The sequence below is a fragment of the Clarias gariepinus genome, chromosome 8, assembly GCF_024256425.1.
Source record: "Clarias gariepinus isolate MV-2021 ecotype Netherlands chromosome 8, CGAR_prim_01v2, whole genome shotgun sequence".
NCBI classification, from domain to species: Eukaryota; Metazoa; Chordata; class Actinopteri; order Siluriformes; family Clariidae; genus Clarias; species Clarias gariepinus.
The window spans coordinates 6,727,501-6,740,951 of NC_071107.1; the positions used below are offsets into that span (position 1 = coordinate 6,727,501).

Genomic DNA, 13,451 nt, shown 5'->3' on the forward strand with positions numbered 1-13,451 from the left:
CACATCTAATATCAAACTGTTGCATTATAAATCAAAACTGAATCTAATCATAGCACATATGATTTAATATGTCCTAAATGACATGTTTGAATTGTCTCTTTATAAATTAAAATTTTATCAATTCATAACAGACATGATTCAGTCAGTGCCTAATCTAATTTTAAATAGTAGCAAAAGGAAATCTAACTAGAATCAAATGAAAACGGATATGATTCAGTGAATCATCTAATTGTTGAAGATTGCCTTATTTATCAAAACTGAACCGAATCTTATCTTAAAACTGAATTGTAATGTACGGTAGCTAATTCGGAGGATCATCTAATATTCAATCACTGCTTTTTAAACCTGAATTGTATTGCAGTATAATCTGGGGATACAGGTAGTGCATCATTCCGAATCAGTCTTATAAATCGTATTAAAGTACACTGTATCACATCATTATAAACTGACACGCTATTATACTGCATCAGATTCAGCTGAAGCATCGAATACAAAATTGCTGCTTTATGCATCAAAGTGGTGGTGTGTAAAAGCCTGATAGTCTCACACAATTAGACCACGCTCCAGAATAGCGCTGTGTAGTTAATGGGGTCTACACCCCAGCTGCTGGTTTAAGATCTGGGCTTAGAGATGATTGACGAAGGAAGATAATAGCGCTGCTGCTTTCAATGAACAGCTACCGGTCGGCCTTTATCACACATCAAGGAGTCCTGATTCAGCTAAATGAAAACGATGTCAAAACACTGAACAACTGCAGCTCAGTTTACAGAACTTTGTTTCAGTCTGAGCTAAGGCTGACATTTTCTCCTTAACCAACTGCAGAATTTGAACTATAAACCCAGCTCTGTGTGTGTAGTGTAGTGTAGATTAACTAAAGTACTGTCTGCTCTATTACAAGAATGTGGTAAATTCTGCTGCTGAAATCTCCTCCTGATTATACAGTATTTTTTACTCAGATATTTATATTACTCACTCTGACACCTTAATTTTTTTAAATATTTTATATTCAACTTAAACCACAGAGAACCAAGCTGAAGTAACTAACTAGTTTAATGAATAATTTTAATTAAAAAATAAAAATAAAAATTGCCAGGGCTAATTTTGAGCTGTGGCAAAAAAGTTTTGAGAATGACACATTCTTAATTAATAATTTTCAATCCTGTGTTATCCCAAAACCCAATGTGTGGGTTTGTTTCTCAGCCAAGGGAGTGGCTCACTCACGATTTTGCACAAATAAACAATAGTGAAAAAACATCCTCTGAGAATAACTTCTCCCAACCATTCAAGAACAGTTTGGGTAAGTAGTAACAAAGTGGTTTGGTGAACAAAACATTAAAATTTTAGGGTTATAGCTAGGAAACTCCTGAGATCTTAATCCCATAAGTAATTTGTGGTTAATCCTCGAAAGGCGGGTAGACAAAAAAACTCCAGAAATTATGACAAACTCCAAGCATTGGTTATGCAAGAACGGACTGCCATCAGTCAGGATGTGTCTCAGAAGTTGACTGACAGCATCCGAAAGGTCTTAAAAAAAAAACACTGCAAATGTTGACTCTTTGCATTAACTTAATGTAATTATCATAAAAGCTTTTGATACTTATGGAATACTTGTAATTATATTTCAGTATACCATAGTAACATCTTATAAAAAGATCTAAAAACACAGAGCAGCAGACTTTGTGAAAATTAATATTTGTGTCCTTTTCAAAACTTTCTGCCATGGCTATAGAGTTCAACAAAAAAAGAGGAAAAAATAAAACTCGCTATTTTTATAATAATCTAACGCAAGGATTAAACTGTGGATCATGGGGCTAGGCGATTTTTTCATCGCAAAAGGCTGCAGTTTATTATAGGTGATATATACAGGGTCAGAATTTTCTGTAGAATTTGTCATTTCTTAAATAATAAAATAATATAATAATATTAGCCTCAATAAATACACCTAAACTGCCATGTGAAGAAACATATGTACCTAAATAATTTTTTCCACCTATCTCTAATATTAATAGTAATTGTACTCACTGGTGTGTTACTATGATTTAAAGAAGAATAAACCCCTTAAGCAACGTGGTATTAACAGTGACGCCGCTTCATCACGCCAACATGCTGCTGATTATTTTCCTCGAAAAACAAGACACAGTGGTCATCTTACTGATTATTACTAGAACATACACTACAGGTGAGAATGGTAAAGGTTCTGCTCATTAATATTTAATAAAGATCATAACAATGACCTCGTTTCAGCCAGAAACTAAATATCATGATAACTATTGTGATGTTATCGGTCAGAAATTAAAGTAAACTATGTTTCTCTTGACCAAATGGTTGAAAGGCAAAAGCAGACTTTCTATGTAAATATTTCTACTTTTCAGTTATGAATAACAATTTGTTTGTGTGGCAAATCACATATCGCCACACTTATTCTATTTTATTATAAATTAAAAAAAATATTTTTATGTTTATAATATAGATAAACCGGTCGATCGCCCACTGACCAGAATTGGTTGATTTTCAGGTTGATTGGCCAAGACTGTTGATCGGCCGATCAGCTATATCTGATGAAACGTAAATATTTCTTTATAATTCTACAGGTGGCACTCTCTGTAGTATTTTCACATTGGCAACCCGTGTGGTAGAAATAAATCACTTGCTAAGATTTTTTAAAGTAATAATTATGGCAGATAACAGATATAGATGCTGCCATTCAAGAACAGTTTGGGTAAGTAGTAACAAAGTGGTTTGGTGAACAAAACATTAAAATTTTAGGGTTATAGCTAGGAAACTCCTGAGATCTTAATCCCATAAGTAATTTGTGGTTAATCCTCGAAAGGCGGGTAGACAAAAAAACTCCAGAAATTATGACAAACTCCGAGCATTGGTTATGCAAGAACGGACTGCCATCAGTCAGGATGTGTCTCAGAAGTTGACTGACAGCATCCGAGAGGTCTTATAAATGTTCATGAAATGTAGCTTTTTGTTACTCTTGAATTTAAAATTAGATTGTAGTGTTTAAATGCTGCACTTGGGTTTAAGGGGAGAAAAGTAATGTTATAAGAAACGGGCTACATTAATTAATCATTACACTTTTTAAAGGTGAAATGTAATATCGAATTGGGATATTTATAAAATTGTGATTATTTTCATAATCACAATTTTAATTGGATTGGCACTGAAGTACCGTGATGATATCATATCGGGAGATAACTTGTGATTTCCATTGCTTAGATTTACTTTATGTAGACATTTTAATTTGTTTTACTTTCTGCTTATATTATTTTTTATCACATGATATAATTAGCATTATTTATAATTATATTAGACTTTTTTAAAGTCACATTTATATAAAATCCATTATATTACTGTTGATGTTAGCATTCTCTAATAAGGAAACAATTAAATCAGTCAGTTAAATTTGTTTAGTTAAATAAAACAATACTGATTAAAATAAAGTTTTACTTATTTATTAATAATATATTAATCCACACATTGGTCAACATTTCAGGCTTGCTAGTTTAGCTTATTGGGCTAACAAAGCTAAGCTAAGCAAAGCCAGGCTAAGCTAGCGCAACCTCGGTAAAGGATAATGATGTTTTTCAAAATTTCTACGTTTATAAACATCTGTCTCTTCCTGTAAAAAGAAATTAATTAATATATTTGACATTATGTGTGTGTTGTGATGATTAAATATTGCTCCACTCTACGGCTGTGTCCAAATCGACACCTACCGCACTACAGGTTGCGTTTAAAAACGCTTAACCACTCTCACTAGCTAGCACCCTTACATAAAACACGCAGTTTCATTTGGGACACGGCCCACCTGCCGTCTTCCGTTTAGCGCAGTCCTGCTCCTCGCTTAAACTAACGGCAGTACAGACGCTGTTCTTTTACCTTTCGCTTTGTCAGTCGGGAATAATTTCTCCGCTTTGTTCAGGAATTTGATAGCCTTGTCCTTGTCTCCTGCTTCGAGGGCTTTCGTCGCTATATTCATACATTTCTCCGCTTCGTCTCTGTTCCCTTCCATGTCTCCCCCCCTCTCTATGGCTCGCTATTTTTTCCCATACCTCTCTTCCATCAAATCCCGCCTCCTACAAGATGATTAATTATTAACTCGTGCTCACAAGCAGGGCTTCGATTGGACAGTTGTACTATCACTCAAGTGTATACCAATTGTAATCCAAGAGGCGGGCTTTTTGAGAAACGGGTGCGAAAAAAAGTATAATCCCGTCCGACACAGCTGATACTTGCGTTGCATAATCTGAGCATTAGTGTTAGCACTTTCGTTGACTCAATTTTAATAAATTAATAATAATAATTACTATTCGTTCTATAAGAAATATCTTTTTACAATGCACAGTGGATATGTGTAATAACAACTAAAAATGGAAATTTTACTAAAGACTCGAAAATGTCACCCCGTTGACCATATTTAACAGATACACATGCGTTTAGTGCAATATTAATATTATATAACGCCTGCTGTTTTAATGTCTCCTCACATAGTTTCCCTTTTGTGTATCTAGTGGACCCTTATTGTTGTTTCTATATATTGAACAATAATTGGTCAGATAATAGTATAATATAATAATAATACTCTTAATATTATTTTCATAACATCATCATATATATCAATATATGACGTATAGCAATACATTCCGTATTAAAATATTTATACAAGTTTTTCTTTTCCTGAAGTGTGTGTATAAATTTTTTTGCCTGAGTCTGTATATACAGTGCCATAAAACAGTATTTTGTTCAAAAGCATTAGAAATGGCTTGGTAACCTGTTCCAGACTGATATGTGAATTACGTTTCTTAAACGTCAACTACAACTATTTAGATTGTTCTGCTTCTTTTGATCTTTTAGCATGCTTGACTTTGTCAGAACGGTTCTACTTAAGTGAAATCTTGATTCAACAGGCAAGTCAAATTTTACTCAGCTTTTCAAAAATCACAGTTCATTCATGATTTAACAAGGGGGCAATTACTCTTCCTGGTGTCAGACAGGTTTGGACAACTTTTTTCCCTTAATGAATAAACTCACCATTTAAAAACTGCATTTAAAAAAAAAATTGAAACTTAAGTGTGACAAATCTGCAAATAAATAAATCTATTTATTTTTTTAAAATCCAAGGGGCGGAGCAAATACATTTTCAAGGCACTGTATACACTCATTGTTTATGCCACTTTATTCTGTATACAGGGTTGTGGGGGCTCTGGAGCCTATTTCAGTAGAATAGGACACGCGTGGGGGTACAACCTGGATTGGTACCCTGTGATTTATTGGATTTATTTTACCAATAAATCACAGGGCACACGCACATACAAACACTCACGTTCATTTAAATCCTGTGATTTATTGGATTTATTTTACCAATAAATCACAGGGCACACGCACATACAAACACTCACGTTCATTCAACTACAGGGAATTTGGGAACGCCAATTAGCATAATGTATATAGACTGTTAGATGAAACTGGAGTACTCAGTTTTGTATATATCATTTAATATAGACATTTTGTTTGAAAATTTAGATTTATACAATTTAGTAAAAATCATAATCATGTTAAAACAGATAAAATATAAATAAAACAAAAGCATTTCTGTCAAAAAGAAAAAATATCACATTTATTTTTAATGTATGTACGAATAATTAACGATTAAAAACACCATAAATATGACGTATAAATATCAGTCGCTGATTGATGACGTATGTGACGCGCCGTGAAGAGAAAGTAAACATGGCTGAGGGCGGCGATACGAATTCACTGGACGAAAACGTGCCGGTGTATGAACACATCGGAGTGAACTCCAAGCCATTTCACCTCTCTGGCTTTAGAGATTTATGGCTTAGCGTGCTGAAACCAGAAGATTACTCTTTTAGCCAGATTTCCGGTGAAATAGAAGATGCGCAATTTATGGAGGAGATGGGAATCACACCGGAAACTCTGGAGGAGCTGAAAACCATCTGCAGGTAAACTTCTGCTTTAGATTTATTAGCCTGATCTAACTCCATAACTCCTAAATCCCTCTCTGTAGTGTAGGACACTAGTGATGCTGCATATAACGGATGGAGCTTGACAGAAGTGCCCTATCCCATGGCAGAAGTGCCCTATCCCATGGCAGAAGTGCCCTATCCACATTGTTCTGTTATACTGATTCATTTTACAAACTCGAGAATGTTCCTAACTGAAGCTGGAATCAGGATGACTTGTGAAAAGCCCTAGATAGGATGTAGAAGTCATGATGAATTAAATTTAATTCCAGTGTAATTAAATTTTATGAATATGGATCATTCTACAAAAATGGTGGAAATTGCTGTGACTTAGTTTTGCTGATGCCAAAATCATTTAAAACAACATTGTGCACATTACTTGTATATCTGCAGAAAATATAAGATGTACTTCCAACCATGCAATGCATTCTCTTACTTTAATGTTCAATAATTAATTGTTGCATTTGTAAACATTTTTTGAATTTTATTTTAAAAAGGTCAAGTTCAAACAATGTCTTGTCACTATGACCATACATGGAAGTGGGACCATATACTTATTATCTAAATGATATTCATGAAACAAATCTAATTCACATTTACCACTTCATTAAATTATAGAACTATAATTGATTATAATTAATCTTAGGAAAAAACTATTAGTCACCCTAAACTAGGTCGTTGTTGTTACTGTTAATAAAAAAGAGTTTAATTTTGAAATACATTTGACAATTTAAAATTTTCTGCATCACTGGATGAAGAGTGCTGGTTAAATGCAAGACGTGTCTGATATCTCGCTACATTTGTTCAGAAATTTATTTAGCACTTGTATGTGATGATTTTAAGTCTGTCATTGGTGTTACTCATTTTATAATTATAACTATATAAAAATTAGACATATAAATGCATTACATCTAATAATTAACTGATTTTGACATTATCTTACAAATAGAAGGCTTTTTGTAAATTGTTCCGATTTTTCTCTGAATCGTCATTGGTCTTACCAGAAAGTGAAGCAACACAAGTTATTAAATGTGTAAAAATGTATCAAGCTCTACTTTTTGTGGATTCGTAAAGTTTAAAAGGAAGTTATTGCTATTGAAGCAGTTCTAGGTGTGAAAGAAGTACATTTCAGGAGATTTCTATGACCCAAATTCCACCTTTTCTGTTCAATGACACATATAGTGCTTTAACAGTGGTCATTGTTGCAAAACAGCTTTACAGAATCAAAAGAAAATTTGGGAAATGATTTTGAAGTGGGGCGGCACAGTGGTTTGGTGGTTAGCACAGTCACCTTGCACCTTTAGGGTCCGAGTTCGATTCCTGCCTCTGTGTATATGGATGAGCAAGCTGATGATGACAGGGTGAGGAAAAACACCCTGCAATGGAGGAAAAACCATAAGGTGAACCAGACTCAACAGGAAACCCATCCTCATTTGGGTGATATCAGATAGCAGGAATTGATTTGGAGTGATTATACGCCATATAATGTACGTGTAGAGAGTAGGATGCAGGGTTAATCCTAAATGTGTCCCTAGTGGACAATAGTGCACTACTAACAGGGCACTAAAAATGTTTTAAACCAGGAGTAAATGCGTGATAAATAAAAAGCATTATCCCTGTCTTCACTTGAGCTTCACCCTGTCTAGTGTAAATTTAATGAGGATTTAGAACTACACTAACGGAAGAAGCTGATATTCCATTCCCTATTGATTGTGCTCTAATTAGGTGTGCAATAGAGAGCCACTTAAAATTTCACGTTTGTACACTCTATACAAGTGTACTAAATCCTAATGTGGGATTCCGTTTTGTTAAAAAAATAAGATTGATAGATATTTTTACTCTTGTCTGCCTTAGTACAATAATTAGTGCAAGTAGATCCCTAGCCTGTAGAAGTGCATCATGTAGAGGTTAATATTTATCTTCTTTAATCGCTATAGTGCACTTCAATCTTATTTGGAATTCTGTTCCAATGAGACAGAGTCTGTGTGTGTGTCTGTGCTATTTATTTATTATTATAATTTCTTCCCAGCCCTGATTCACTTCGCTGTCATGCTGAAGATGAAGCTCCTGATCCTGACCTGGTTCCTGAAGATCCCCAGCTCGCCACCTTAAAGTAAAAAGACACCTGCAGAGCAACTGATTAGAGACACAGTCTGTAGTTGAACACTTCTGTAAGAGTTAGACCAAAGGTGTCCATATGCAAACATAAAGCAGCATTCTGGACCAGAAATCAGTTTTCTAAACAGGGTTTTTCAGCCAAACAATTATCCTCTTGTCCTCAGGCCATGGATTAAGACATTGTCTACAAATTCATACAATTCATACAAATGTAAAAAAAAGTTACAATTCCAGCTCTGCTTTAAAAATTACAAATAAAACAATCAAATGTGCTGATTTTAAATAAACAGAAAATCTAACTGCTTTGTTTAAATAACACATAATTTATTAAAGTTCAGCATTTTTCAACCACTAGTTTGAACATAGCCTTAATTATGTAAAATTATATAAAATCTTTCATTACATTTATAAGCTTTTCTTGCATTCATGTGACATGCCTGAGAATGGATTCATCCTTTATAATAATTATGAATGAACCATTTATTTCTATTCCGTCCTCAGACTGAGAAAGAGGAGACAGGACTATAAGAAGACACTAGTACGGGACAACGTTGGACGACACGACTCGTACGCTAATGAGCTGGTAAGAGTGAAATTTGATTAATTGATTGATATAAAATACACAAAAGGATTTAAACTTTTTTCAATTTTAACATGGACCCGAGTAAACTGCCCCCAGAAGCAGGTCTACTCTGAGATTAATTTCACTGAGATTCAGAGGTTTACAAAATTATTATTATTATTGTTATTATTTTAGCTTTGGCGGCATCTAGTGGAGGTATATAGCATAACGCGCACAGCTTACAGGAGCTTTAAAATCCACTTAGAACGTAAAACCCTCACATTTTATTTATATGTAAAACTATTTAAATGTATATAAAAAACAAAGTTAAATTATATGCACGTTACGTCATAACAGATTTTTACTTTTGTGGGTGTGAGTGAGGGTTTTAATAAATTAGTTTGATTAGGTCATTATCGCCCTCTAGTGGCCAGCCTTGGAATATCACACATATGACCGACAATGTAAAATGAGCTTTCAGGTGTCACATTATTAAAAAAAATTATTATTATTATTATTAAAAGGGAAAAACTGTCCTTTTTTTAAATATTAATGTTAATAATTAAAAGAGTATCATTTATTTGCTGGCATTTTTCTGTATATTGTGAAGCTTTTGTTCACATCCTTGCCTTTCATTCTTTCTTTCCTTCTTTTTCCTTTTTTTCTGTATTATTTTTACACCTTACGGCTGCCACCGCCACCTAACACTCAGGTCACCTTTTAGGTGTAGACCTGCTGATTGTTATTTACAAAGTTTTGGCACCCCTCTGCCCTGCCCACCGCTTTGTTCCGTGTGTGCATGCAGTGTTTACAGGAGTGTGTTCGGGTTTAATCTTTTGGTCCTGTGTTGTAGGAAATGCTATTCATGGGCAGGAAACCTGAAGACGCCGCAGACCTCATTCCTGAGGGGGAAATCATCTTGACCTTCAACGTCATCTATCCTGTCCTGTTTCAGCGGGTAAGACACGAGGGTGATGTTATAAGAGAACTAATTCTGTTCATAGAGGGATAACGTTCAGAGGGTTTTGACCTTCAAGTGACCAGTAATAATTTATAATTTTTTATACATTTGACATTATTCAGTGTTTGTTTTCCTATGTGTGTTAGTTTAAACACGTGAGGGCTCATCAGACGCTGCATGTCCTCGGCTCACAGAAGCTCACGGAGCTCAGAGACGCCATCTGCTGCGTGAGCGACCTGCAAGTGTTTGGAGAGTTCAGTAACACACCCGACATGGTGCCGCAGTTCATCAGCAAGGTCTCTCTCTCTCACACACACAAACACACACATAATCAGAACACACTGCACTGCTCCTAGCCATCAGTTCTGTCAGTATCTTTGAGTGAGTAGTTTATTAAGACATATTTGGAGGTAAAATAATATTTTTTTCTCTGTGCTTTCAGGATCACTACAAATCTGCATTCTTCTTCTTCGAGGGAATTTTCTACAATGATATGCGCTTCCCTGAGAGTCGAGATATTAGCATGTAAGAACCAGTATCGGATTATACTTGCCTCGTTCATCATCAGCTATTGTCTCATCAGTTTTACCTGATGAGACAATAGCCGAGTTGGTTAATTGCCCTCTGATTTAGACAACAGTAGTCTACCCAGCTAAAGTTTCGGTGCTATAATAAATTAAGATTATTGATAGTTTTTAAAAAAACATTTTTAATAGTTTTTACATTTTTGGTGTATAATAGTTTCTGTTGTGTTACATAAGTACTGAATTTTTTCTAACTGAGCAGGTAGCTAAAAGATATGCTATGTTAAAGGTTGGTACATAAGTATGTTCCAAACATTTATTTCAAAAATCAATATCGGCACAGTATTTCACAACCGATGTGTGTGAAAATACTGTGCCGTGTGTTAAAGATTGAAGTGTTGCTGTGGATACACCCCTTCCCCGATTCTGCTTTTATGTCCCTAATCAAATCACTATGTCTTGCTGGTGTTGGTGTACAGGGTGACGCGTGAATGGACCAGAAGCAGAGATTTCCCTGAGTTCAGTACGGCTAAGATGGAGGAGACGGTGTTCAGTGATCTGAGGGTGAAGGTGGGATACCCGTACCTGTACTGCCATCAGGGGGACTGCGAACATGTCCTTATCCTCACAGACGTCAGGTCTCTGTCCCCTCTCTGTCTCACACACTCCCACGCCCGCACAGTGCAAATTTTCTCTTTTCTCTTTCATGGAAGTGAAATGGTAATTCCACTAGGCGGCGCATTTCCGAAGCACTGGACCACATATTCCATTGTTGTTGTTTTTTTATACTTTTATTTTAACTTTGAGTTTGTCTGTTCAAGATCTTACTGTAATATACTATTATTGTACTTTTTTATATACTATAAAACCTTATTTGATGTTTAATTATTTTGGCCAAGTAACTAATTTAAAGATCTTGTTTTGACTCAAATCTTAACAAGTTAATTCAAGATATTGGCTCGTTATTTTCACTTAGTAACTCATTATTTCAAGATGCATCATCTTTGTACTAATTAAATATTTTTAGCGTTAATGACAAACTGATATGAAAGAAGCTATTAGAAAGCAGAAGAACTCATTTCCAGGTTTCACAGCCACTCTGTGATCCATTAATGAAAACAAAGAGTTTCTTTTGTAATGGCTTGTACTGTTAATAACAAACACTTCATTGTGTAAAGATTTAAACAACAATATTCATTAAATTGTTGATGGTGTGTGTGTGTACTTCAGGCTGGTCCATAGGGACGACTGTTTAGACAGGAAGCTGTATCCATTGCTGTCACACAAGCACAAGGTCGTGACGCGGAAGTGCTGTGTGTGTCACCTGTACATCGGCAGGTGAGCTTTTCAACCATGATCAACACTCGCACATGCTCGCACTCGGTCTCTCTCTCTCTCTGTACAAAGCATTTTTGTGTGTCAGCTTTTCATGCTACAGACTCAACACTGAGAATGAACACACTTCCTTCTTAAGGCCGTTACATACACATTTATCTTTAAAGGTACCACATTGTACTATTTCTATAACAAGTGAACACTGATGTCAGAACTGTGTGTTACTGATTGGCCCAGATGAAACATCCCTCAGATGACCTCGTACTTTAAAACCCTCTTTCACTCCTCCTCCAAACTCACTGAATCGGTGTCTATGTAAATGAGCTCCTGCTGAGTCACGCCCCTCCAAAGAGCCGCAAAGCTGAGCAACAAGCTGGGGGAGGGGGCTCTTCTTATACGAGGTCACATTAGAGGGGGGCGGAGAAACAAATCTGCACGTCTAAGCCCTGGCCAGTATGACCATGAAAACCTGTAAACTTATGTTATGTTGCATAACAGGAACTCTTTAAACACTTGCACACGATCTTCAACTTTTCCCTCAGATGGATAACGATGAACGACGCTCTCGCTCCGATGGACCCGTGTCTGTACTGTGATCAGTGTTTCCGGCAGCTGCACTACGACCAGGACGGCAACAAACTGGGCGATTTCCAGGCTTATGTTTACGTCGACCCTGGAGCGTTTAACTGACCAACACGAGATTCTCAGTCTGCTGCTTTAAACCTTGTATTACTTTTCCTTATAAATATTTGTATATTTTTGCTGCTCAGTCTTTACCCGTCTGCATGTATAATTTAGTTTTTCACTCTAAAAGCTACCTCAGTGTAAATAAAATGTTCATGTTGAGATCTGTAAAATAAAGTCTGGCTGTGCACCTCGAGTTGGTCCGTGTTGCGAGTGTGTGTAGGATTAGTAAATGTCATGCTCCATGAGGTGGCAGGTTGAGGCCTAGGACATGTGGTAAGGGGAAAGCAGCAGCGGTTGGGGTTAACCCTGTGGTTTCCTGTGTGTGTTACTCAGAATGCACTGCTATGAAATGAACCTAGAGAAAAACACGATGAAGCCCGATCACCTCAGTTAACCTCAGTCATGTTAAACCATAAAGGCTGAAATGTTTCATTGGCTTTTCCGAAAACCCAATATTCCCAGTGAACGTGGTTCAAATGAAATAAAACAATTTTCCAAATAAAGGTTTAAACACTGAATCTTAGTAACCAATCGTACTACTGCTGCAACAAAAAAACCCTAAACCAACATTTGGATGGAAAAAAAAAAAAGTACAGCCTGTAAGTAACCTGTAGAAACCACATTCAGCAACAGTTGTTTGTTCTAGGTGTTTGCTGTAGGAGATAGCAGTCTCTCGCATCGCTCTGGTGTGAAACGTTCACTCGCTCTTAACTGAGTGTATCACAACAAACACCTTGTATCAGTTGTGAAGCATGGTGGTAAGGGTATGGGTGCGCTTTGCAGCCACAGGTGCTGGGACACTAGCAGTCATTAAGAAAACATTGACCTATTCTATTTTATTTATATAGCACTGGTCATTGTCACAAAGCAGCTTTACAGACTCAAAAGTATGAGGGAATACAGTATGTGCCAAAATATACAGTACTGAAAAGAGAAACAATATTACCTTGTCATCCGTAATGTCTCACGTACAGATGTTTAAAACGTTCGAAGGCGTCTGCTTAAACACTTTCTCTTAAAATCTCCCTCAGCATCTCACTGCGGCTGAGCTCTGAACCTGGACGTAGCCATTCCATCACTTGGATGTTTTTTCTTCTTCAGTCATTCAGATGTTGATTTGCTGATGTGTTCGGGATCACCAGTTTCACGACCCATTTTTATTCCAACTTGTGCTGTTTGATAGATGGCTTCACGTTTACTACAAGAACTTTCTAATATTAATCAATCCCTGTTATCTGATATCACCCACATGAGGATGGGCCCCCTGTTAA

The 13,451-nt window shown here is 36.2% G+C and overlaps 2 protein-coding genes across 2 annotated transcripts in view; one reads left to right on the plus strand and one right to left on the minus strand.

Moving 5' to 3' along the window:
• Window positions 1–4,056, minus strand: part of dnajb14 (DnaJ heat shock protein family (Hsp40) member B14) — a 16,881-nt gene extending 12,825 nt beyond the window's left edge. Inside the window, exon 1 of the mRNA XM_053502645.1 lies at window positions 3,889–4,056. Coding sequence (XP_053358620.1) covers window positions 3,889–4,021 — 133 coding nt within the window. The 5' untranslated portion in view covers window positions 4,022–4,056. The remainder of the gene's footprint in view (window positions 1–3,888) is intronic.
• A 1,676-nt stretch (window positions 4,057–5,732) lies between these two features.
• Window positions 5,733–12,373, plus strand: snapc3 (small nuclear RNA activating complex, polypeptide 3). Its single transcript, XM_053502483.1, has 9 exons — window positions 5,733–5,972; window positions 8,023–8,106; window positions 8,613–8,694; window positions 9,527–9,631; window positions 9,781–9,930; window positions 10,077–10,159; window positions 10,638–10,796; window positions 11,389–11,496; window positions 12,036–12,373. The coding sequence occupies exons 1-9, from the start codon at window positions 5,740–5,742 to the stop codon at window positions 12,181–12,183; spliced, it is 1,152 nt and encodes a 383-aa protein (XP_053358458.1). The 5' UTR covers window positions 5,733–5,739; the 3' UTR covers window positions 12,184–12,373.
• Window positions 12,374–13,451: the final 1,078 nt, after the last annotated feature.